Source organism: the organism of the source record quoted next, unplaced genomic scaffold (genome assembly GCF_019419815.1).
Source record: "Pyrus x bretschneideri cultivar Hongxiangsu unplaced genomic scaffold, Pyrus_bretschneideri_v1 Contig47, whole genome shotgun sequence".
Taxonomy (NCBI): Eukaryota; Viridiplantae; Streptophyta; class Magnoliopsida; order Rosales; family Rosaceae; genus Pyrus; species Pyrus x bretschneideri.
Genome location: NW_025999784.1, coordinates 2,693,185 through 2,718,326, shown reverse-complemented (window position 1 = coordinate 2,718,326; position 25,142 = coordinate 2,693,185). Strand labels below are relative to the sequence as shown.

General features: G+C 37.7%; 4 protein-coding genes and 1 pseudogene across 4 annotated transcripts; 3 read left to right on the top strand and 2 right to left on the bottom strand.

Moving 5' to 3' along the window:
• The first annotated feature begins 868 nt into the window (after positions 1-868).
• On the top strand, positions 869-5,501 carry LOC103956252 (probable inactive leucine-rich repeat receptor-like protein kinase At3g03770). Its single transcript, XM_009368224.3, is given in 10 exon segments — positions 869-1,213; positions 1,523-1,885; positions 1,887-2,350; positions 2,353-3,087; positions 3,261-3,394; positions 3,561-3,801; positions 3,913-4,118; positions 4,215-4,267; positions 4,460-4,571; positions 4,948-5,501. Coding segments are annotated over 9 exon segments (2,355 nt in total). The 5' UTR covers positions 869-1,213; positions 1,523-1,754; the 3' UTR covers positions 5,227-5,501.
• Positions 5,502-7,696: 2,195 nt separating this feature from the next.
• On the top strand, positions 7,697-8,827 carry LOC103956284 (LOB domain-containing protein 20-like). Its single transcript, XM_009368256.3, has 2 exons — positions 7,697-8,119; positions 8,552-8,827. The coding sequence occupies exons 1-2, from the start codon at positions 7,697-7,699 to the stop codon at positions 8,825-8,827; spliced, it is 699 nt and encodes a 232-aa protein (XP_009366531.1).
• Positions 8,828-9,754: 927 nt separating this feature from the next.
• Positions 9,755-12,291, bottom strand: LOC103956251 (histone-lysine N-methyltransferase SUVR3). Its single transcript, XM_009368223.3, has 2 exons — positions 11,631-12,291; positions 9,755-10,471 (listed from the first exon to the last, which is right to left on the bottom strand). The coding sequence occupies exons 1-2, from the start codon at positions 12,274-12,276 to the stop codon at positions 10,083-10,085; spliced, it is 1,035 nt and encodes a 344-aa protein (XP_009366498.1). The 5' UTR covers positions 12,277-12,291; the 3' UTR covers positions 9,755-10,082.
• A 1,523-nt stretch (positions 12,292-13,814) lies between these two features.
• Positions 13,815-18,516, bottom strand: LOC103956254 (probable zinc metalloprotease EGY1, chloroplastic). Its single transcript, XM_009368228.3, has 10 exons — positions 17,991-18,516; positions 16,628-17,092; positions 16,371-16,511; positions 15,715-15,816; positions 15,058-15,269; positions 14,846-14,896; positions 14,697-14,766; positions 14,443-14,511; positions 14,199-14,249; positions 13,815-14,085 (listed from the first exon to the last, which is right to left on the bottom strand). The coding sequence occupies exons 1-10, from the start codon at positions 18,351-18,353 to the stop codon at positions 13,927-13,929; spliced, it is 1,683 nt and encodes a 560-aa protein (XP_009366503.1). The 5' UTR covers positions 18,354-18,516; the 3' UTR covers positions 13,815-13,926.
• Positions 18,517-19,487: 971 nt separating this feature from the next.
• On the top strand, positions 19,488-23,565 carry LOC103956255 (annotated as a pseudogene).
• Positions 23,566-25,142: the final 1,577 nt, after the last annotated feature.

Sequence of the window (25,142 nt, the reverse complement as noted above, 5' to 3'; positions counted from 1 at the left end):
TATATTGTCGTTACACAATTTTTTTTTTTTTTTTAAACGCAATGTACCCAGAATAAAATTCCGTAGATCAAAATATTTCTGCAATGTTCGATATAAATTTTAAGAAACTTATGTTGCACGAAAAACTCCACAAAAAGTAGTAGGTTTTGTGACTACTGTTGTAGAATTTCTCACCACTAATTATAAAACGTGTGTAACAATTTTTGTTTGGGGCAAAATACAAATGAAGGACACTCAAGAGAGTTGACGGTTAGCAGAAGAGATAGAAGAACGACTGATAAAGCCGCGAAAAGCAACAGATTATGTGGAGAGAGTGGGCCACGGCTACACCATACAAAGACGAGTGGATGAAAAGCCAAAGCTTACCAGTACCACACCACCACACCACCACACTCAGAAAGCAAAAGCATGGCTACCTCTTTTTTTTTTTTTTTTTTTTTTTTTTTTTTACTATTTCCAATTTAAATAAATTTTAATTTTTCGAAATCAATCTGGAATTCAGAGAATATTATTAGCAAGTTGAGTTATGTCAGAGACGGGTTTACAGTCTACTACTTGTCACTTCAATACTGTCCTCTAACATGCTTAACAGTGCATATAGCTCTCTACCATAATAATAGAAAAGAATGACATCCTTACATAAAATTCTGTGACTTGCAAACTAATTCTAACTTAACGATAATATCGTTCAACTCAAAAAAAAAAAAAAAAAAAAACCATGCTTCACGGTACCAAGCTCAAAGCTGGGTAAAACTACACAATATAAGTTATATTTAATTTTGTTTACTTTTCGACGAGGTTCTTATATTATATTCTTCGACAATTTCTTCCACTCACAGACAGTCACAGTGAAATAGAGCTTCCCGACCCTTCTCTTCTGTTTTTTGCTTTTGCTTTCAGTTACAGTCCTAGTATGGCTTCCCTTTTTGAGTTTAGCTTTTCCAAAAAGCACTAGAGAAATATTCCAGAATAGCAAAAATAAAAACACAGAAAAATAACTGAAATAAATATAAATATAAAATGTCAGTTTCAAGTTGTCACTTGTCACTAGATTGTCTTGTTGTGGTATGCAAACTACAAACCAGAAAGCAAACTACAAACTGACTTGTGGAGAAGAGGAAGAAAAGAAATATCCATCTCTTTTCTGTGTCAGTCACTAAAATTTTCAATGGGTGGTTCACAAAACTTTGGGATTTGCTGAAGCAATAGGCAGGTCAGTGTTTTCGTTAATTTATTTATTATTTATTTGTTGGTTTTGTTTAAATTTGTTGTAGTTTGATCAGATACTTAATGTTTATGTAGTTTAAAAGTTTGGAAATTCTTTTGTTTGAGGGGATTCCTGTGTTTTTTGGAGCAGTTTTTGGTGAATATTTACTTCATTTGAAGTTGAAGTCACAATTATTTGATTAGTTAATTATAACCAATGAAATCCTCAATCGGTGTGGTTAGTAGTAGCCAGTAGATCAATGACCCGTCTCTCTAAGATGTTTGACATATCTCTCTTGTTAATTTGCTTTCACAGGGATTTGGCAAAGCAAAAGCTTGTGGATTTGTAACCATCATTATTTTCGTGGATTTGTTTGGATCTCAAGTCACATTGAGCTATTTGTTCAATCTTCAATCCACTGAGCTAAGGTAACCTTCTTGATTCCTGAATAAACTTGTGTTCCGACCCTGCAAAGCGGGGAGCCTTCTTGGCTTATAGGGCTTCCGTATATGGTTTTGGGAAGCTGAATGTATTAACTGGAACTGCTATGGCAAAACTCTCTCTCTCTTTTCTGCCTTTGGTTCTTGCTATCATTCTATCTTCAGTTCGTCATTCCGAACAACTTCAATCCTCCGAAGCTCAGACCCTTTTGAGAATTACGCGACTCATAAATTTTCCCTGTTCTGAAAAGCTTGAATAACAACACAGATTTTTGCAACCTTGAAGTGAATACTGCTTTTACGGTCTCATGCTACGAAGGAAGCATAACCCAGCTGCATATAATCGGCGAAAAACCTGCTCCTTTGTTGCCTCAAAACTTTTCGATCGATTCCTTTGTAACAACTCTGGCTAAGCTTCCGAGGTTGAAAGTCCTCACATTGGTTTCTGTTGGTCTATGGGGAACCTTGCCGGGTAAAATCGCACGTTTATCATCACTCGAAATACTTAATGTGACTTCAAATTTCTTGTATGGCACCATCCCTCCAGAGCTTTCCTCTCTAACAAGCCTCCAGACGCTTGTACTCGATGACAACATGTTTTCTGGACCGCTTCCAGAAGGGCTGAGTTCACTTCCAGTTTTGTCTGTTTTGAGTTTGAAGAAGAACTCGTTCAATTCGTCCTTGCCGAGTTCATTGAGTGATTTGAAAATCTTAGAGTTCTCGGGCTTTCTCAAAACCATTTCCATGGGGAACTGCCTGATTTTAGTCGTTTGACAAACCTTCAAGTTCTTGAAGTGGGAGATAATGCTTTTGGACCTCAGTTTCCGAAACTTGGGAAAAAGTTGGTCACCCTTGTACTGAGAAAGAACAAATTTAGGTCCTCCATCCCTGCTGAATTGAGCTCCTATTATCAGCTACAATGTCTAGACGTTTCTTCCAACGTGTTCATGGGGCCATTTCCTCCATCGCTGCTATCTCTACCTTCGATTACTTATCTTAATTTTTCGGGAAACAAGTTTACAGGAATGCTTTTTGAAAATTTGCCTTGCAATGCTGAACTTAAAGATGTGGATTTGTCCTCGAATCTTTTGACCGGAAGCTTACCTAAATGTCTTGAGTCGGATTCTAAGGACAGGGATGTCCTGTATGCAAGTAATTGTTTAGCTACTAGTAATCAAAATCAACATCCGGTTCCATTTTGCCGCAATGAGGCGTTAGCTGTTGGAATCGTACCTGACCAAAGCAACCGAAAGAAAGCCTCCAAAGCAGCCCTTGCCGTAGGTATAATTGGAGGGATTTTCGGAGGTGTTCTACTTGTCGGTCTAATTTTCCTTGTATATAGAAGAATTAATACCAACAAGACATTGAAGAAATCTCCACCAAGATCAATAACAGAGAATGGATCAAGTGGATATACCTCAAAGTTACTATCAGATGCAAGTAAGTTCTCATATCTCTCTCGGTCTCTCGCTCTCACACATGCTCACACACACACACATACATGCAAAAATAAACGATGAGAAAGGAAAAACATAAATACTGGATGCTGATTGGCCAATTTGTCCAGTGTACTCAAAATGTCTGATAATATGATCTTCTGCTTATACCAAAAGGATATATATCTCAAACAATGAAGATGGGAGCGCTTGGCCTTCCAAGTTATCGAACCTTTTCACTCGAGGAACTTGTGGACGCTACACATAACTTTGATACGTCTACTTTCATGGGTGAAGGCTCACATGGACAGGTACATAACATAAACCTCTTACTTTCATGTGGTATTTATTGATGAGCTTTTGTGGATGCTTTTGAATGCAGTTTTGTGTGATTAACTATGCATTGCATCATAGAATTTCTTGCGAGCTTAAATAAATGGTCGTTACCTGGTGTTTTCGTCCCTTTTGTGATCTCAGATGTACAGAGGCCAGTTGAAGGATGGTTCTTTTGTTGCCATCAGATGCTTGAAAATGAAAGGAAGTCACAGCACTCAAAGTTTCATGCACCACATAGAGCTAATTATGAAACTACGGCATCGCCATTTGGTCAGCGCACTTGGACACTGCTTTGAGTGTTACTTGGATGATTCGAGCGTCAGCAGAATATTTCTTGTTTTCGAATATGTACCATATGGCACACTCCGGAGCTGGATATCTGGTAATTCATCGTGAAATAGTTTATTGAATTTCCCACCATGACCATGCTTTTTTTCTTTTGATTTCACACATTTATCTGGAATTTTTCGTTCTGTTTTTTCTTTTCCGGAAGAGGGACATCCCAGACGATTGCTCGCGTGGACACAACGCATAGCAGCTGCAATTGGCATAGCGAAGGGCATTCAGTTTTTGCACACAGGGATCATGCCTGGTGTATATTCAAGTAATCTTAAAATAACAGACATTTTACTGGATCATAATTTTGGTGCGAAAATTAGCAGTTACAACCTTCCTCTGTTAGAAGAAAATATGGAACAGGTAAAGATTATGTTGTAATTAACTTACTGGGGTTGTCAATTCAATTCTCGAAGCAAATCATTATGCACCGGTTTTTAGCTACGCTTCTCCTTGCAGGGTGGTCATGGAGTCTCTTCGAGTGGATCCATAACTTCTAGTACCAGTGCAAGGTCCGCAGTGAAAATTTCAATCACTTTAAGTTGCATGTATACTAAAACACTTAAGTGCACCATTCATAGCAACTTCTTAATTCTATTACTTATGATGTTAATCTTAGCACACCTTTGTTCTTGTCGACACCTTTTCACTGCTCGCTACCTTCACAGTATTGCTTGTAACCATTGTGCTATGTTGGTTGACAGGAAGAAACATGACGGTAGGACTGATGTTCGTGACTTTGGAGTAATATTGCTGGAACTGATCAAGGGGAGACCGGTTAAGTCTGAGGCTCAAATCGAGGATTTAGAAGATCAGGTAAAAGAAACTTGCTTTTCTTATATTTTCTTCGAAAGCTTCATTTTAATTTTTGAGGAAACAAGATCTGTCAATATCTCCCAAGCCACCTGCACGGCTCTTGGAGACCTTCTGATTTTCGACCTTTCATGGAAGAAGTGTTGGCTAACTTCACAACAAGAGAAAACACAAACAATTGTTTTATTGGCCTTCGTTCGAGGATCAAGAGTGGAAAATTTACTAAAACCAAGATGATAGATTACAAACAAAATTTCTTACACGTTACACTCAAACTTACAGTTATTTCTGAAAATAATTCTTCTTTTTCTCTTTGCCAGGGTAATATACTAATATGGAAAATAAGTGGTTAATTTATATACATTCGTTGATGATGCAGCTACAAGTGGCCCTTACAGCTGATGATGCAGCTCGAAGAAGCGTAGTTGATTCACGGATTAAGCAGACGTGCTTGGATCTGTCGGTGAAGACAATGATGGAAGTTTGTGTTCGGTGTCTGCGCGAGGATCCAGCAGATAGGCCTTCTATTGAGGATGTTCTGTGGAACTTGCAGTATGCTGAACAAGTTCAGGATGCATGGCAAGGAGGAGAATCCCAGAGCAGTGAGGGCTCTCCGGTTTCATCTCCAAAACCTCCACGCCTTGCCTTTAAGTTGTGAGTTACCGTAGTTTTTTTAATGCTTGAGAATTCATACCACGGCTAGCTACACAGAGATGATGACTTCCGCCATGAAAGATGTTACATTGCTCATATCCAGCATCGTAGGTTACTGAAAACCTTAAAAAAGGGATCAATTGATGGCGAAACTGCCTTGCCGACCAGTGATCTATGTTCTGCAGCAGTTCAGAAATTTCTTGGTTTTCAAGTCACTACTGTAAATTAAGGAGTGTAAATAATCACTTTTGACTGTCTATATGTACATACATCTTATTATATTTGTACCCGACGTTTTGACATACAACCAATCTTTCACCCAGCCAGCTTCGATTCTTTTCCAATCGTAGCTGACCGAGGGATCCGACAAGATTCATGCAACATTTTCTTTGAAGCTTCAACCGTAAAACAGATAGTTTTCTTTTTGACAAAGGAAAATTTTTAATGAGTTGAGATTCGAACTAAATCTCAAGTGCAAGAGTGAATGTTTTTAACCAACTGAGTTACAAGCTACTTGCTCTATAAAAAAGTTAAAACTATTATTATTTCGGTAGTGCTATACATACGTCAAATTCGTGCACTAAATTTATGCACCAGATAATATCACATATTCTATACCCTATAAATTTTTATTATAACTATTAATCCAATTCCAACTTAAATAAAGTACAAATTTAATTAGTACCACATTATTTGGTGTACCTAATATTATTCTTATTATTTAATTATACCATATTGTAACATCCCACATCGCCCAGGGAAGTGATCTTTATAGGTATATTCTCATCTTTACCTAACACGAGGCCTTTTGGGAGCTCACTGGCTTCGGGTTCTATGGGAACTCCGAAGTTAAGTGAGTAGAGCGCAAGGTCATTCCCAGGATGGGTGACCCATTGGCAAGTTCTCGTCTGAGTTCCCAGAAACAAAACCTTGAGGGCGTGGTCGGGGCCCAAAGTAAACAATATCATGCTACGGTGGTGAAATGGGCCCGGAAAGTGATCCGCCCCGGACTAGAATATGACAATATGGAGCAATAACCTGGAGCACAGTTAGTTGTTAAGAGCATTCATCCTACTATAATGAGCAAACGTTCACAACCTTTTCCCATGTATCCTTCTCTCATTCTCCCTTCTAAGTTTGTACTTATTTTCTCTTTATATTAAATCTATTTTAGTGTAAATATAAATTCTATTAAGCAAAAAAAATGCATATATGAGAAATAAAATTGTAATTTTTTTCATTTAAAAAAAAAGTGTCAAAAGTGGTCATATTTTAACTTTTCGTCTTTGATCACCAAATACTTAAAGAGGGCAATGTTACATATTTTATGTATATATTTTCAACATATCCCAACGTTTTTTCTTATTTTATGAAAAACAATGGTGTTACTGAGTTAGATAATTAGTCGTTTGGAAACAGAAAATCTGCCACCACGGTAAAATGCGTGCATGTTTTCTTTATTAAAACATAAATATTCTGTTCTCTGTTAACTAAGGTAAAAGATTATGCTTGACATGTGCACCCATGCACTTTGAGGTTTTCCCCATTCCACACGCCACGGGCAATACAAATCTTATGCCAGCTGCCTGCCATGATCGATCCAAGACAACCTTCTACAAGTTCCATTCAAGTATCATTTGCTTTTTTATATAGTACTATACTTAAAACTAACACCAATAATAGTATAAATTAATAAAACTACTTCTCATAAAATTAATTTAATTAAAACGTTAATTAATTATAAAACCCCGACCCCTCTTTAACAAGAAATTTTTATCAGTGCATAAACACATACTACATATAGTATATCTTTTTTTTATTTTTTTTAAATAGATCGACAACTTTAATTAGTTAAATAATTAGTTGTTAAGGAAAAGAAAAAATAGTGGATCTCGAGCCCACACCAAGATGCATAGACATGATTATTTTCTGTCACTACAATAAAGCATCATCCGCATATAGTATATCATTTTACGTGTTATAATAAAAGTGACAAAATAGATATATATGTTCCACTCAAACTATATTAATATAAAAAAACAAAATAAAGCAAATTCACGTGTTATACATTGAGTTAAATATATAACAATGTCACAAGACCATATTCTGAGTATACCATAAAATTACTCCCTTGGCCTTTGCACGTGCGCCTCACACACACCATGCAGCTACCATACTCACATTTCACTCACTCGCTCAATATTCATCACCAACCATAACGTCTCTCTCTCTCTCTCTCTCTCTCTCTCTCTCTAAGAAAGAAATTAAAAGAAAGGCTTAGCACATTCAGCTTGCCAACTATTTCACGAGACAAACGTGCAGTGCTAGCTCCGGCAGTTTCCTTATAAGCACCAAACTCGCTACCCTTCTCTTTTGCTCCCTCTCTAATTAATTAAATTATCCTTAATTTATACCTTCCTATATAGCCCATCTTGTTAACTAGCAAGTCCTTCCAATATAATTCCCATTGCTTGATGGCTGATCAGCCAGTACAACGAGACCATGGCACGTCTGAAAGCCGAAGGAAGGGCACATCCAGTGGAGGGGGAGGCAAGCGTGCTTCCATGGAGGCGGCAATGGGAACGACAACAATAAATAGTAATGCAGTAGGTTCTGGTGGTGGTGGTGGTGCAGCTCCATGTGGGGCGTGCAAGTTTTTGAGGAGGAAGTGCATAAGCGGGTGCATATTCGCACCCCTTTTCAGTTCAGACCAAGGAGCTGCACGCTTTGCGGCGGTGCACAAGGTGTTTGGGGCGAGTAATGTCTCGAAGCTTTTGTTGCACATTCCCTTGAACCGCCGGCATGACGCTGTCGTTACCATTTCCTACGAGGCTCAAGCTAGGCTCTCCGACCCCGTTTATGGTTGCGTCTCCACCATACTTGCTTTGCAACAACAGGTTTCATTAAATCATATACTAACAATGTTCATTCATCCATTATCTCTACACGCACTAACAGAAATTTTAGCCTTGGCCTATGAAATTTTGCCTGACGAAATCCGACGAATTTCGTAGGTTCGTAGGGCAAAGATGATCAACATTTCAAGTTTACCTCCTTTTGTACATATTTTTATTGACATTAAAATATTGTATATATAGTCGATAAATTGCATTTACTCTTGCACCCGAGATTTATCATACAATGATCAAGTATCGATGCAAAACAAATATACTTTAACGTTCATGAAGATGATGTCATATCCGAAAGGCTTCAGTTAAGATGCAAATTACCAGTAAAATAGTCAAAAAATATACATATATATTCATTGAAACGTACGTATGACTAACTGATGTGATATAGTTAACTATTCTGGCATGAATATCGTGCAGGTTGCATCTTTGCAAGCCGAGCTAGCAATGGTGCAAACTCAGCTGATAAACAGCAGGTTTGCATTTGCAAGCGCTCTCCAAATCACCTCGCAGCAGCAACAGCACGAGCAGCAGCAGCAGAACATGGCACTAATGTTGCAGCCTGCTTACTCCAACAACTCCTCAGCCACCACTAACCTCATCAACATGAACAGCTTCACCTCAAATTTCGACATTGAGGCGGCCCCGTCTTCAGAGAGTCGAGTTCCACTCTTGTTCGCCAATGATCGATATTGATTTAGAATTTTCTGCTGCTTCTCCTTATTTCTCCATCTACACAACTTTCTATATCTATCCATACAATACTCTTCAAATTTTGCTTGCTATCATTTATATATATCGTTTGTTATCATTAAACTACTCTTTTTTCACCAATCGCTAATACGTGTGCATAGGTAAAATTTTGGGATAGCTACATTTCACACTCTCCCACTTATTTTAAATGATCACGGTATTTTATTTTTTCACATTGCACTATGAGATTTTGAAGTCATATGAATTTATGCTTGTACATATTTGACCATCTGAATCTCCATTAGATTGATGACATAGTAAATGTTGAACCCATTTCTGGTTTGCGACCATTCTGACCAAATTGAAATTGTCCAACTATTTTCCATTTTGGGAGAAGTCCAAGCTTCATGATAACTAGTTTAGGTTCATGTGGTGCAAATATTGCTTCCGCATCAACCCATAAACAAGTTTCATGGCTGCCAAGTCATCAATTTGACGAAGGATTAGAAGGTCAACTTGTGGGCCTGTATAGAATCGAAAGTCATATAACATGTAGCACCATAATCAATTATCCATGTATTATTTGAAACAAGTGCAAAATTCGGAGATGTCTTACCAACATTACATGTTATGGCTTCCAAAACAGAGGCTTAATCGACATTATTCGGAGGTTCCTCAACAGCACCAGCGGCTTCAGTTTGGTTGACGACTTGAACTTCATTTTCTGGGATCCTTGCTATGATCCCACCATCCTGGATAACCCACAATCTCATAGCAACGAGATTTGATTGGAAAGGCCAGGTTGTCCACAATGATCAGAGGAGGTCGATTAGGGTTCTTGGCCTTCAGGAGCATCAGTGGCACGAAAGGCGGGCCAAAAATTCTTATCACTATTGGAACTACAAACTAAGCTCTGATACCAAATTAGAATTCGTGAACGCTTCAATATTATTGCTCTCACTAGGAGAAAGTGTACATAGCTATACAACCCTAATCACAATTAATCTAGAAAACATATTAAGGAAAGAAATCCTAAATACAATCAATTACAATATTCACATTCCTATTCTAATGTATTCTAACATAACAAACCAACTCCAGATGCACAATAGTTAAAGGCCAATTGAGAAAATCAATGAATTCCAATACATCCATTATATATTACAGTAGCACAACTGAACAATTCGTGACATTCCTCCGTTTTGAACCAAAATTTGTTGCTTTGCCAGATTACTTACTATAGAGCCAAAAATTGCGACTAAGTCTGCTCTGCCGGCAACATTCCAAGACAACAAGAGCTTCCGCAAAAGCACTTTAAACCCTTAGACCTTAGCGTAACTTCACCATAGCTAAAAGTAAGCTCCTCGTCTTCTCGTATGTCTTTTGAAGCAAAAAAGCAAAGGCGTGGGAGCAAGGCACCTGAACTTCTGACCAGTGTTGTGGATAAGTTACCACCGTCACACGAATGGTTGATGAACCTTGCTACATTTCCAACTCTTGTTGCATCGATATTGTATCTTAAACACGCCTTTCTGGATGGAAGATGCTCCCTCACAACCAAAAGAGCAGGAGAAAAATTACCACCTGATGCAAACTCATCATATACTTGTTGCCGCAACCTTGCTTCTTTTGTTGTCAAGAGTTCACCTTTCTCACCAGAAAATAAAAAATATCAATATCTAAAGTGTTGGAACATATCTAGTCCTTCCTGCAGGATACACACACATAAAAATTCAAGAAATTATTTGCAGAAAAATGCTAATCAACCAAGCATGGGAAACTGAGAATGCCCTAAACAAGTATCATTATGATGCAAGTAGATATTCTAATATAGGAGTTTTGGCAAGAACTATAATATTAGGGGAGAAGATTGAGCAGCAGCAGCTGAAAGCCATTCATGAACAACAATTACCGCAATATGGTCAAAGTTTCAAACGTTGTAGCAGTCCATGGTCCCCAACACCTCAGCTGAAGGAGCAGGCAAGAAATAAAAAGGAAGGCCTCCTTAATTCACTCTTGCACTTCACTTTTTCTTATCCCCACATCCCCAAAAGTACCCTACGTCACTCCTCAATCTTGTTTTTATAAACTTTAATTTCACTCCCATCATGTTCACTCTTCCTTAAAGCTTTACCTAAATGTATGATGATCCAACTACATGATTTCAAATCTAAAGTGTCCTGGTCCCCACTCTAACGCAAGCTCCAAATATCAGACATATCATCATCTGTTCTCTCATCTACCTCTAAAGAAGTTTTGATACCGTAAACCATATATTTCAATCCAACCTACCCAAAACAATGCCATTTCAGCAATGAAACTATAGTTGTCCCTCTATAAAGAACATCTTTCTGTATCTTCAATCTTCTCTACCTCATTCACATTTCCACCCAAGAAAAGAACATCAGAACGATTACTCTTACTTCTCATGCAGATTGGAGGATTCATTCATAACGTCTCTGATTTTTATTCATTTGATGTTAGGATAATGCATAACTACATATCCAAGAAAATACTAAGCGCGCCAAATTCAAAACTTCCCAACCCAATTCAAGCACAGTCTTCCTAATCGTGAGCTTCATGTCACATAATTCAAGACATTAACATTATTTCTTCTTCTACTAGCCACAATCAATTCAAAATCAACGGAAACACCAATCATATACCATAAGCACACATACTAAACATAACACAAATTGCCATTGAGATATTCAAATCCCGCTCCACGCAGTTTAAATTAGTTTAAAGTAGAATATCGCTAGTATCAAACGAAAAAAGAAATCTAAAATGTGGGTTATAAAAATACCTGCATATTCACAGACAAACCGACCCTTTGGAATGAACTGATCAGCATACAAGCTCCACCCTTTTCTCCTATCCTTCACAATCTTCAACCTCACCTCAATCCCTCTCTGACTCACCCGATTCCCACAATCCAACCCACACCCACAACCCAATCCACACTCCGAAACGACGCCGTCAAACCCACCAAACTCCGAACACGGACACCCACCTTCCTCCTCCCCACACGTCTCGCAATCACACCCAGCCGCGCCCTCTCCCGACTCATCCACCAAACGCAACGTTTCGACGCTAATTTCACCCACCGAGTTCGGTCCCCGCGTGGAGCAACCGGAACCCCAGGATTGGCGGAGTGGAAATCGGGAAGAGGAAGGAGGGATTTGAGATGGGGTGTAGGTGACGAAGGCGTACGGGTGTCGATCGACGGAGTTATGGAACGGGATCGGATGGGGTTCCAGGGATCGGGAGGCGTCGGAGGCGCGGCGGAGAGTGATGGAGGTGGAGATTGCGCGGAGGGCGGTGCAGGTGAGAGAGACGGTGGCGAGTTCTTGTGGGGTCAGCCATGGGAGGATTAGGTCTGAGCACTGGAAGAGGAGGGAAGGGGAGTGGTTGCGTTTGGATGGCGGGGTTGGGGGCTGATTTTGCTGCATCCCGCTTTCAGTGAGCTGCAGCAAAAACACATTTGAGAAAGAGTTGTACCGAGGTACGAGATTACGAGATGATGCTCAAAAAAGTGGTTATAAAAAAATACTTTTTACGTTGAAAAAAAGTCAAAAACACAAAGTTGCAAAACTCAGTTTTGAAAAATCGATTTTTTTTTTCACATTTGTTTTACCTAAAAGTTTATTAAATATTATAATACTTTTTTTTTTCAAAATCATTTTTACAAAAAAGTTTACCACAACTGCTTATTCTCATAGCATAGCAGAAACAGTTTTTTTTTTTCAAAGTACAGCAATACCAAACCAGCCTTAAGTCCACCTCATTGTCTTATTTTCTCATCTACATTATATTCACACCCACTATAAAAAGGTAAATAATAACATCACTCTTTTTCCACCCACCATTATTCCAATTATAACCTTTTAAATATCTTTAAATTCTTTAATTTTTATTTTCTGTAATATGTATATATAAATATATATACATGTCAAATATATTTATCTCAAGAGAAAAAAAACCAACCATGGGACATATTCAACAGTAAGTCAAACAATAAACAAGAATCCATCAAGGCAGACATGGAAGGTCCATTGTCACCTTCTTTCTGGATCGACGCCACCGTTAGGGAGGCGTGCGGGTGTGGACTAGTTAGGCTTGTATAGTAGGGTGGGTTTTTAAATTTTATTTCTTTTCTTTTTTTTTTCCGCTATTTCAACTAATGATGATGTGGCAAAATGGTAGTAGCTATTGTTTAAGTTCTTAAATGTCATCTTATAAGAGGAGATATTTGTCATTGACATTTATATTTTAATAATAAGACAATAGGGTGGGCTTAACGCCACTCTTGAGAAATTTTATTAGGGATATAGCAAATTTGGGACATTTTGAATATGAGAATGACAATTTTGAACACGACACGAATTATGGTTAATCGCATATATTTAAAGAGGTTGATTCTAATCGGTTTCGTGTTGTGAATAATAATTGTCGCCTTAAGATAACAGAACAATTTGATTCAATTTTGAAGCACAATAGTGACGGGAATAAATTGATTTTTAATTCACTATCGACAAGTCCGCAACACTAAGATCTTTCACTTACAAGTGAAGAGAAATATCACTAAATTGTAGTAAGAGGCAACCCTCAAAAGTTTGAACGTGAAAACCTTTGGATATATTGTTTTAGGACAATTATTAGCATTCCTGGTAGAGTTACATGTAGTGCATGCTCATTGCTGGTTGTGTGAACCATTATTCCGATCATCAAGTCAAGTAGCCGTTTAATTCAAAAAATGTGTTAATTAGGGTGGTTAGTGCACATTGTGACTAGGCCTAGACTTGATGCTAATGGTTCTTGCATCGTATTTGCCCCGTGTCTTATGCGAGCCTGGCAAAGGTGCTTACCTCTACGGGCTTGTAATATGACACGCTTGTCTGATTGGGCTTGCAATACGACATGCCTGCCCAATCGGGCGGGAGTGCATGCTCCCACAATCTTCATTATTTCAAGATACATGAAAATGGAGTACGAAAAATGGAATTTTATTAGATTGAATGCGTATTGAATTCACAAACTTATAGCTAATGGATTACTATCGAAATTACTCGAACAAAAAACAGGCTCTCGCGTATGATACATCAAAATGTGGTTACAAGACCTATACCTAGCTCCTCGGCAAGCTCATCCCATACCGGGAGAAGTGTGAGTACAACAAGGAAAACGGCCACTGTAACAACTGTTTTCCTCCACGTTCCAACCTCGGTTACATCATTCAAGCACGGTTTCTCCGTAGTCCTCTGAACATATAAACAAAACAATGTCAATGAGATGGAGCGTTTTTTCTTTCTCGGTAGCAGATAGAGGATTGTTGAAGCATGAAACTGCAGTACATAAATTCTTATTTGCAAACCTGGCATATGAGCACGTAGAGTCCCCATGGAAGTGAGAGAGGTCCGCCAAGCTGAAAGGGAGAAAAACAAGACTAAAACTTAACAAGCCTCGGAAGTTGGAAAAACTGCTATTAATGCTTTTACCAAACATAAGCATGTTTTGTTTTAAGTTGTAAAAGTTAGCAAACTCTGCTCAATCCAAGAATTTAAAGTTTGAAGCAAACATTAGCATGTTATGTTTAGGCCGTAAAAGTTAAGACATACCACTCCCAAGCCAAGCATCGCGTATGTCGTCAAGCCAAAAGCATTTACAGCATTTTTTCCAAAAGCGCCCTGCAATAAGAGAGATACACCATAAGCCGCATTAGAATACGGGGATCATCACTGCAGACTGTCTACCTTAGGCTACTTCAAAGAGTAAAAAAAAACAACTAAAACAAATTAAATAAAGATTTCATGAAATCATCATAATAAAGAAAACGGAAAGAGAAATTCAGTGCACGGATTTGTAAATTAACCTGCACAGCTCTTCCACCATCAAGACAGCCCACTGGAAGCATATTAAAAGCTGTTGTTGTCAACCCACACCTGCAATGTTAAACTTGAGTCACGAGCATGTTACGCATTGCAATGAAATTATTAAGGTTGTCAAGAAATAGTACATTACCAGCCAGCAATCATAAGAGGATGAATTGGAACTGTCGCAGCATGCATTGATCTGCATGTTCAGGATGGTATCATGTCAACTAAGAATATATGAAGTGGAATGAACTGAAACTTCTGCTACATTAATTGAAAAAGGATTGCATAGATGTCTCGTAGCTCACATACGTAGAAGAATCAGTTAAATAGTGGTACAGAGGCAAGGGAAGGACATACGCATAACCAAGAGTGGCTCTACTGATGAGTCCAAGAAGCAAAGAACCTTGAAACAGCATGCTAGGAACCTGCACCAACTCTCCTGTAGCGTTGGGATTAGACGAGAGCAGCAGACCTACAGCAAACATTGACAATGACAGTGCAGCACCAGCAAAAGGGCCAGCTAGTGATATGTCAACTTTTGTGCTCCGATCAGGAAGAATGGATTTAAACTACAAAACCAGTGAACGATGAGAAGAAATTATCTGAATCACCTTTAAGTACAAACAAGGGAGATAAGGGGGTCTAGGCGCACAGATGACCTAGTTCGAGCAAAGGTAGTCACAAATCTAGGTCAAACTACTGCATCAAATACAACATACCTATAGCTACAACCATAAAAGTCCTAAACTATTCAAACTTACAATACGGGAGAAATGGAAAAGTCAGAAACTCATGACTCAGAAGTCGGAACAGAATAAGCCAACTGTCTTAAATAAAATGTGTAACTCGTGTCTGGGATGGGGAGTGGCAGGGGGAAGAAGTACATTACAAAGATCAAATTTACATTATTCTTCGGGAAAGACCTGCTCCTACTCAGATTGTATACTAAACAACAGAGACAAGTCTCTTAAACGGACATGTTTCGGATTGCTATACTTGGATTATTAGAGGTACCTGAGTGATTGCACCGAAGCTGCCGAGAGTAATATTAGGAATAAGGAAAGGAATGCTAAGTTTTACTTTCTTTGGGAAAGCAGCCACAGAATGCCCAACTTCCTGCATACAATTAACTCCATCATAATCATATTCAAATAAGAACAAAAGTAAAATTCAAATAGCAAATCACAATTTACAAAGTATTGACTAATTCATCAAAACTCAAAAAATCATTTGGAGAAGGTCTAAATTGACAGAAATTTTTGAAAAGAAAACGACATAATTTTCATATTTCACACAAAGCATATGCAAGTCATCAGATTTTTTCACTTAAAACTGACACAATTGAGTATTTACTTATCGTTCATTTTATTCACTAGCATGCCCTCTCTTGAAACTGACAGAATCGAGTATCTACTTATTCTTCAACGTACATCGTCAGGGTAAGTGAACTTGAACAATAAGCATGCTCATTTTATTCACAATCAAATCTAGTATTATACATAACAATGTAAAGAAACGTCACAATAAATCAGCTCTCTCTTTCATAGGCATAGGCTTAAAGATTCTACTTGGTTGACAAGAAAGAGCACAGTGTGATAGCCAATATATAGAAAGAAATATACATTTTAAATTTGAACCAAACCCAACAAACAGCAAGACATCTCACTTACATGAAACAGTAAAACACCCAAAACACCATATGCTACAGGCAAAGCCGAATCTACATATGGGAATAGCAACTCCATATCTGGTGGGTCAACGGCATTTGGATCTGTGAAGTATTTCACCACCTCTGGTGGAAGTCTATTTATCTGTTTAAAATAATGCATGAATATAAGTAGAGACTCTAAAAATGAGAAAGAAATCAATTGCTAATGGACCATTTATAGCATCACAAAACACATTAAAAAAATGCAAGTTGGCGTACCTGAGATGCAATTCCTAATTCCACAGATGATCCAATTGTTAGAAGGAATAATAAGAAAGCAATTACATATTGCCAAAGCATCGTTGGCCCTGGTTCTGAGACCTCTTTCCGCAGCAAACCAAAGCTAACACGTGGCCCACCACGTGGATCTAGGTCTTCTGCATTGGGTTCCTCCACCATAAAAAGGTTGTACTTGTTACCCGTGACCTCAGCCAGTAGACTCTGGAATTTGGCAAATACCTCTTCTCTCTTTCCCCTCAAATTCCCAAGGAAGAGAATGCCCTCACCAAGGTCTCCAAAAGGCTCCTCTTTGGTCACCCAAAAGGTAGAATAACCAAAAAGTGCTTCCTTAATCAGCTTTACATCAGCAGGATCAACCTTCTCAGGTCCAAGGAGTTCCATCAGTTTAAAAGAGTCAACTTGGAAAGTATTGTACGCGGGCCCAAGTGGTGATATAGTTGGCGGCTGAAGGACATATTGACGCATAACGCTATTAGAGACAGTGTTACATTACTATATTAGATGTATGTGAGTAGAAAACTCTGATGTCCTCTTTCTCGCACGAAGAATAACTATAGTTACATAACTACATATGCATACTGGCAGTGATAATCAGTTCCCTCACAAGTACTAGGAACAGAGAGTACGTAGGAAATTAGCCATAACGGTTATCTGTAACCTATCTTCTTACATGAGCCATTCAAGGTAAATATACATATATGTATATATATTGTGTCAGCATGTCTGCGTGTAGTTCATGGACCATTCATTTTCATTGCGTCATTTACCAATTCATGCACTGCAGTCAGTCACAATTGTTTTCCTCTGAAACTGAGCTCCCAACCGTTGAAGACATTCAATGGCTGAAGCTAACAAGATTCTGTCTATCTCAACCGTTGGAAGTCCAGATGAGACTCCACCTCCACGTATAATGTAGAAAACAAGATGGAAATTTCTCCAACACCAATTCTTAAAACAATTCAACAAAGACACTAACACTAACACAGAAAATGAACTCAAACGCACTCTTGAGTGCTGCAACTAAAACCCACAATTGGATAGCTACCATTTTTCGCTACGACTACTATACATGTCATACCGTCATCAACTGCAGATTCCGGAAAAAAAAAACCCACTGACCAAACCAGAAAATTCTACAAATATAGAACCTTTTACTCCTATTTGCAGAACCCAATACCGAATTTAAATTCCTATACCAATTTCTTCATTAAAAATTCAAACTTGATAAATAAAACGCTGTAAGATAACACAAAGAAGAACACACTAATGCAAATTCAACAGCTAATGCAAAAACCCAAATGGATATAAGTATGAACACATATAACAAAGTTAAGCAATGTACTTTGGAAGAAACCGACGGACGCTCGGAATCATATTTGTTCGAGCGTCTATTATCTTCATCTACTTCCGTTGTCGTCGCCGCCGTCGTGGGGTCTGTTGACTCATTACTACTACTACCGCTGCCGCTGCTACTCTCTCCGTCACCGTCACCATTATCGCTAGAACTATAACATTTAAGTCTACCAAAATTCCTACGCGGAACCCAACAAACTCTCTGAGTATTTACACTCGCTCTGCTGCACAAGAAGCATGAATTCTTCTTGCTGCTGGGTTTCTTGGGAAATGGCAGTCTCGGAATTTCGCGGGTTTTGAGGATGAAGTTGAAATCGAGGGTGCTGAAAGTGCAGCTGGTGAGCGTCCCCATTCAGCTGAATTCACAGAGCTTGAATTATATGAGACTGTGAAATTACAATTACAACAACATTTGGAATTTGGAAGCGGAGGAGGCAAGGAGGGAGGAGGGGCTGCACTCTTTCAGCCAGTGTTTTTTGCTGTGACTGAATATGTGAATATCCGATGACTTTTGCTAATATCCCTTTTTTTTTTCTTTTTTCTTTTTCTTTTTAAATTTTTTCATTTTGTATATTTCTCAAGTCTATTTTCTGCTCCAAACCATTTTACAATGCTTCTCACGCACTTCAAGTAACCTCTAAAACACGATTCCAATTTCGATATATTTTTCAGTTTTGATTGCATGAAACTTTCATCATGATGCATAAATCTAATTTTACACGCTTCGAATTATAATATTCTGCTTAAATTATGTTCCCAATTCTTATATATATATATATATATATATTGTGGTAAGTGATAATTGTGCAAGAAAAAGAAAAATAACAGAATTAGGGTTTCTGCATCTTGATTTGCGCGAAGCCACAACTTGAAGTTGTTTAAGCTACGTCGTTGAGCCACGGTTGCGAGCCGCTAAAGCCAAGCCACCCATGTTCCAAAACCGTAGGACCAAACAACTCTGTTTTTGAGTTGTCCCTGTCCTCCATACTTGGGTCATCAGGTAGATCGTCTGAAGTTTGAACCTCGGCCGTATTTTATTATTTTGTCAAACTTAGGAAAACTATCCTGAAGTATACTCATTTGATATTAATGTACTATTTTTCTTACGATCAAGATCATTTTGTCCAACTGGGATTTTTTTGCCTAACGAGATTTTGATGAGCACCCATTCTAAGATGGTCATACCCTTGTGTGCGTCATAATTGCATCATGAAGATGTTAAGTTTTGACAGATTACATTTACTCACATTTTTCCTTAGAATATGAGTCTTGTTCGATATTGAGTTTCAATTTTGTGAAGTCATATTGAGTTTCAATTTTGTGAAGTTTACTCCTATATGCAATTTCTTAAGTGAAACTAGCGTATTTTCTATCGGTGCCTATGAGACGAAGTGTAAGAAAAGCCCACTGGTCACCGTGCCTTTGGGGCAGCCAAAATCCAAGCCCATTTCTTCAAGGCCCAAAACATGATGCTTTTCCTCCCTCGATACGAAATCTTTCTTCAAAATTTGGAATCAGAATTCAGAAACAGAAAAAATGGACACTTTTTTAGAGCCAAAGCTATCTCGGAACGCAGAGAGAGAGAGTAGCGAGTGTGCGATGCAATGGGCTCTTCTCTCTCCTCTGCCATTCTCCTTCTTCTCTTTGCTTTCTGTCTCTCTCTTCCGACCCTCTCACCTGCCACCGAACTCAAAGGTATCTATCTCTATATTGTCAATTTTTGTTCAGTGTTGCTCGTCGCCGCCTGTTTGTTTCCCGAGAAAATTTTAGGAAAATCAGTGAATTTTTTTTTTTTATGTTTTGAGTATGTGGGTTGTTTACTTATTTCCATTTTAAGAGAGAAAAACTTGTACTTTGACTTGCTCTGCATTTATTTGCTGTGAAAATTATTACGTTTTAGTCTCACTTTTGTTGTTTCTTTACTTGCAAGGCAGATAGAGGGTTAGGGTTTCGTTATGCCTCTTGAGGGTTTATTTCGGTTGCTGTATTGCTTGAGGGAAATGTCAAGTTGTTAGTCGGTTAGGGTTTCGAAAAATGTCGACTTTTTGGTCTTTAAAGTCGAATGTTAGTTTCAGTATTGTAGTTTAGCGTGATACCATTTTGGGTTTGGTCTGATAACATATGTTGCACCTTACCGCTCGATGTCGCTTTGATTTTGAGTTTTTAATCTGCTATAGCTAGACAGTATGTCCATTATAATTTTAGGGATTTTAACTTTGACGAGTTCGAATATCTCTTGTGTACTTTGGTGGTTTGTTTGCATATTTTTGAAACTAACCTTTACCAATATTGAAATCACAGGTGTTGATATTGAAAACCCAGTATTAGAAGTCATCCTGGCACCTCTTTCTGAGCACTCAGCTGTGCCTGGTTCTAAAGATGTTTTATTTTGTGAACGGGCACGAGTTTCTGGTATATCCAGGTTAAAACTTGGGAGTTATGCAAGTTCACTTAAGATCACCTTGTCTGCATCTCTAGGAATCCTGGAGAGGTTGCTTAGCAAAATTCAAGTCTGTTTTCATAGGTGAGTGAAATGTCTCATCTTTACTGTTACAATCATTCTGTATTTTTTTAGGATAATTGTGTTTTATTGATTGAGTTATGAGTGCACCATATGCTACCTCTCCCTCATTCTCTCTGTTTCTCTTTGCCTTACTCATTTTCTCTAGTCGCACTCTCACACACACGCACACCTTTTTTCTGTGGATTGTTTTGTCTCACTCATGAATTTTTTACAGGAATAATACGCTTGGATTATGTCAGTGCGAAGAGGATGATTGGAAAAATATTCAGAAAGGGTTATGGAGCTCTGTCATATCGCCTTATGGTTAAAGATATGTCGATGTCAAGTTCATTGGCAAAATACCTGGCCCTGTCACCATAACTGTTGAAGAAGGTCTGATAAAAATAAAAGTGTGGCTGATTATAATTGCTTATGCTACAATTTGCAGGCTCTGATAGTTATCTATTTTGTCTGTACAGATTTTCAGAGATGGCGCCTTTTGTGTCTGGCACTGGGATTTACTTTACTGTTGTTGGCACCAATTGTCAGCAATTGGGTACCTTTTTATTATAGCAGTTCAACGGTTATAGGAGTTTTTCTGGTCATTATAATCATTCTCTTCCAGGTAATTTTTTTTGTGACTCTGATGTATTTTCATTTGACTTGCATGCTCTTGGTTTTTCATTGGGTAGTATGAATTTCAGATCTCCTCTAAAACAAATTGTAATTACAGGGTTTTGTGATCATTATCCTTCACCTGCAGTTTTAGCTTGCAAATTTATAGGTAATGTTTTGCATCATTGTTTGTCTTTAATCTTTCAGGGAATGAAGCTGTTGCTAACTGAGGGGAAAAATGTCCTCTATCTTACCATATGTGGATCAGTGGTAACACTTGGTGTCTTGAAGTTTACTGTTGCTTCATGGTAACTTATCAACCTCATGTAATTGACCGTACAAGTAATTCTTTCAATTTATATGCCTTTGACAGCTTGGAGCACGATCTTTCCTTGTTCATCAGTTTTCACCGATGGTAAATTCAATTCTTTTGAGTTTTGGCCCTTTTGGACTAAGTGAGGAGATTCATAACCCAGTAAGTGTTGGTTCCCTAAATCTTATATTCGCAAAATTCTCATAAACATCTAGACAAATTATCTGCTTCTGATACTTTCTCTTTGGATCACTTTTTTTTTTTTTTGGAAACTTCTCTTTGGATCACTTTATTGTCTTGGCTTCTCGTGTTTTTCTGCCAGGTCTCTATATTTTGCCTAGTGGGAATTATCCTCCCGGGAGCTGCATTAGGGTACTGGATTGTGAAGAAGTTTGTTGTCTCAAAAGATGGGACAGTAAATGTTGGTATAGCACAATTTGTCAAGTGGGCTATGCGTATCATTGGAACAACCTCCATCTTGCAGGTGTTCTCTCACATTCCTTTTGGCTGTATTCTTGATATTCGAGTCCAAATGTTTGCCTGCTTAATTAAACCATGTGGGGTAGAAATTTGTAATGGTATATTATGTACCTTGCTAAAAATATTTGAGGGACTTTTTATAGCCGATATGTGTCAAAGGAGAATCATTGAAATTGTTGGATAATAGGGCCATGTCTTTGTGTCCTAAGATTTAGCTAGTAGATTACTGGACACTTAATACTCAGTAGACATATACATAGCCAAGTGCAATACACCTAGATTGTGTTTCTTGTCTATTACTTGTCCCTTTGAGGATCAATTTTTAGATCATAGAAACACCATTTATTGCCTGGCACCATTAGGACAATGTTACTTCAAACCTTTTTTTATTTAAATTTGTCGTATGGACCCACAGGCACTTACAACTGAATTAGTTATTCAGTAATCTTATGTTAAAGTTAGTTTTATAATTTGGTGTAATTGCCAAAATATTTGGTTATTGATTCTTTTCATTTTCTCAGAGCACTCTCGATACTCCTTTAGCAATGGGCGCTTTGGTTTCTTACTGGATTATCAGCAAGTTGATTACTTCTCTGAAATGGCATCTCAAATCGTAAGTCATACATTCTTTACCTGCCTACTTCTTGGTATTACAGAAGTGAAAGCGTTTTTAGCTGAAATAATTTTTAACTTATTGTATGGAGCTATATTTTTCTCGAAATAAGTTTAGATTTCTGGCTGGGTTTTGTATTTGGAAGGTAAACATTAGCAGTCCAAGAAAGTTCAGTTAGATGAATGGATGCGTCCCTGGCCGTTAATAAAGGGTTTTGTCACATTAAAACATATTACTATTATTCCATGCAGTCATCAGTCGAATGCTGGGAGTGGGAGTTGATGATTGCATATTTTACTATTTATTTACTCGGAAAGTTACATTTTCTTGTGATAAGTTGGACGAAAATGAAAGGAATTTCAGAGATTTGTGCTTTTATGACTAGAGTAATAAGAAGGCAACATTCCTAAGATTTTTGTGTAATTTCTAGACAAATTGGAAGCTGCTACAAAATCAGAAAAATGAGAGATCATGTTGATTGGTGGTCAAATTATAGTGGGCCACCCAATAGCCTATGAAGTTGGTTTTTTTATTTGGCTCATGTGAAAGCACCAGTGGCTTTTAGAGGTTAATTGGCAGCAATTGCTGATGCCTTTTTTATTGCTGCAAATTGCAGCAGAAAAGCTGGAAGACAAGGTTCAGAAATGAAGCAATAAAGTAGGAGAAAAAGGAGCAGAAAATGAGGAAGGGTGCCGCAGCCCATGGGAGAGAGGGAAAAAGATAGCAGGAAAATAAGGACAGGGACAGACGGAAAAAAAAAAAAAAAAAAAAGGAGAGAGGAGAGTAAAGAAAGCAGAGAAGAGCGCAGGGAGAAAGCAGAGAGCAGACGGGAGAAGGGCGCGGCAGAGCAAAGGAGTTTCAGAGAGATTTCTAAACTTAATTTTCAGTTTTCTTATTATGAATTCAGTGACAATTTCAACTATGTTTCGGAACTAATTTTCTTTAGCTAGAGCTACGATGTAGCCATGACTATGAATGCTTAAATTCTGAATTGTATTATTTTCAAGTTTTCAATTTTCATTGAGTATCATTTGTTGTGCATATATGCTTGGTTTTAGTCTTGGTGATTGGCTAACATCTTGACACTTAGTAAATTTGATGCAAGTTGTGCAGATGCCATGTTTTCAACTTGAGTGATAACTTCTTGCAAATAGATACCACCAATTACCTAGTAGTAGATGCCATACTCAAGGATTTGTGTAGTCTTTATATAAATTTCCACTGATCGTAATAAGTTGCGTTATGTTAAACTAGTTCAGATGCCATGGAAGGTTGCATGGTGGAATATACGTAATAATCTAGATGCCATAGATATTACATGAATTAGGGAAATTTGACTATCAGTGAGATTGGGTGCTTGTTAATAATTCGTTGCATGAAATAAGTATGATTGGTTATGGTGAGTCGGATGTTTTAGTGTTTTACTCAATTGAATTATAAATTGCTTTCTTTGTTGGCACTTCCAGTTCTATTGATCATACTTTCTTGTTTTCGTTATTTGTTTTTACATTAGTTTCAATTTTCAAACTAATCTTCATTCATCAATCTTTGTTAAATTAAAATAACGTTGTAATTGGAATTTAGTTAGTTGATACGAATTAAATCATTTTCCGAGAGGCGATATTAAGTGCTTGCTTTCCATACTAACGAAAAATTTGTATGCTTGAGAGTATAAAATTTGGAACTATGTTGGACTGATTTCGGGTAGTTTAAATTTCGCAACAGCAGTGCAAGAAAGTTTTAGTTAGATGAATGGATGCGACCCTGGTCATTAATAAAGGGTTTTGTCACATTAAAACATATAGAGTAGGATTCTCTTCCCTCTTATTCTCATCCCCTTCTTTCCTCTGCTCTTACACATTGTTTTTTGTCTTATTGTCTTTATAAAAAAATCAATATAAAATATTAACGCGGCTTAACCGTGACCGTTCAAATATGAGACGAGCGAAGGAGAGAATCTTCCTCCAAAACATATTACTATTATTCCATGCAGTCATCAGTCGAATGGTGGGAGCGGGAGTCCTTGGCTGCGGAAGGGAAAACAGGTCAAGGGTAGACAAAGTCGTCTAGAATTTCTTAGCAGGTCCATCGACTCTAGCCCAGGAGATATTTTTTTAATGTGATCGGTACACGAGAAGATCCATTACATATCATTATACAAATGGTGGAATATGTATGCTAAAAAGTTAATAACTTAAAAAAAAAAAAATTTTCCATCACTCCTATTAAAACATATAATGTACCATTTGCATTCCCGTCATAATTAAAAATTTATTCTAGCCCACAAGAAAAGAATTGGAACAGCCGAAGGAGACCATATATTGTTGCGTTTATACATATTTTGACTGACTTCTTGTTCCAGCTACTCCGTAGTTGCTTTGTTATATACTTTAACACTATATTAGGATGCGGAAAATATACTTGGAATTTAGATAAAAGTTAAAATTTATAAAATTGACATGCACCAATTCCTTTTGGATTCATAAGCATAAAAATTTATAATTTCTATTCGGAAAAATACTTAGAATTTGAGATCTCCAATTCATAAGTTTAAATTTTATTTAAATAGGTGTCATTTCTCAATTTATGTGATTGAGAGTTTAAAAATAACAAATTT

Bases quoted from the DNA above. Each gene is read 5' to 3' on its own strand.
- LOC103956284 (XM_009368256.3), top strand. From the start codon at position 7,697: ATGGCTGATCAGCCAGTACAACGAGACCATGGCACGTCTGAAAGCCGA. The intron at 8,120-8,551 runs GTTTCATTAAAT...AATATCGTGCAG, and splicing joins TACTTGCTTTGCAACAACAG to GTTGCATCTTTGCAAGCCGA.
- LOC103956251 (XM_009368223.3), bottom strand. From the start codon at position 12,276: ATGCAGCAAAATCAGCCCCCAACCCCGCCATCCAAACGCAACCACTCC. The intron at 10,472-11,630 runs GTATTTTTATAA...CTGGTGAGAAAG, and splicing joins GTTTGTCTGTGAATATGCAG to GTGAACTCTTGACAACAAAA.
- LOC103956254 (XM_009368228.3), bottom strand. From the start codon at position 18,353: ATGGGGACGCTCACCAGCTGCACTTTCAGCACCCTCGATTTCAACTTC. The intron at 16,512-16,627 runs GTACGCCAACTT...TATTTTAAACAG, and splicing joins AATTAGGAATTGCATCTCAG to ATAAATAGACTTCCACCAGA. The intron at 14,086-14,198 runs GTTTGCAAATAA...TTATATGTTCAG, and splicing joins TCTACGTGCTCATATGCCAG to AGGACTACGGAGAAACCGTG.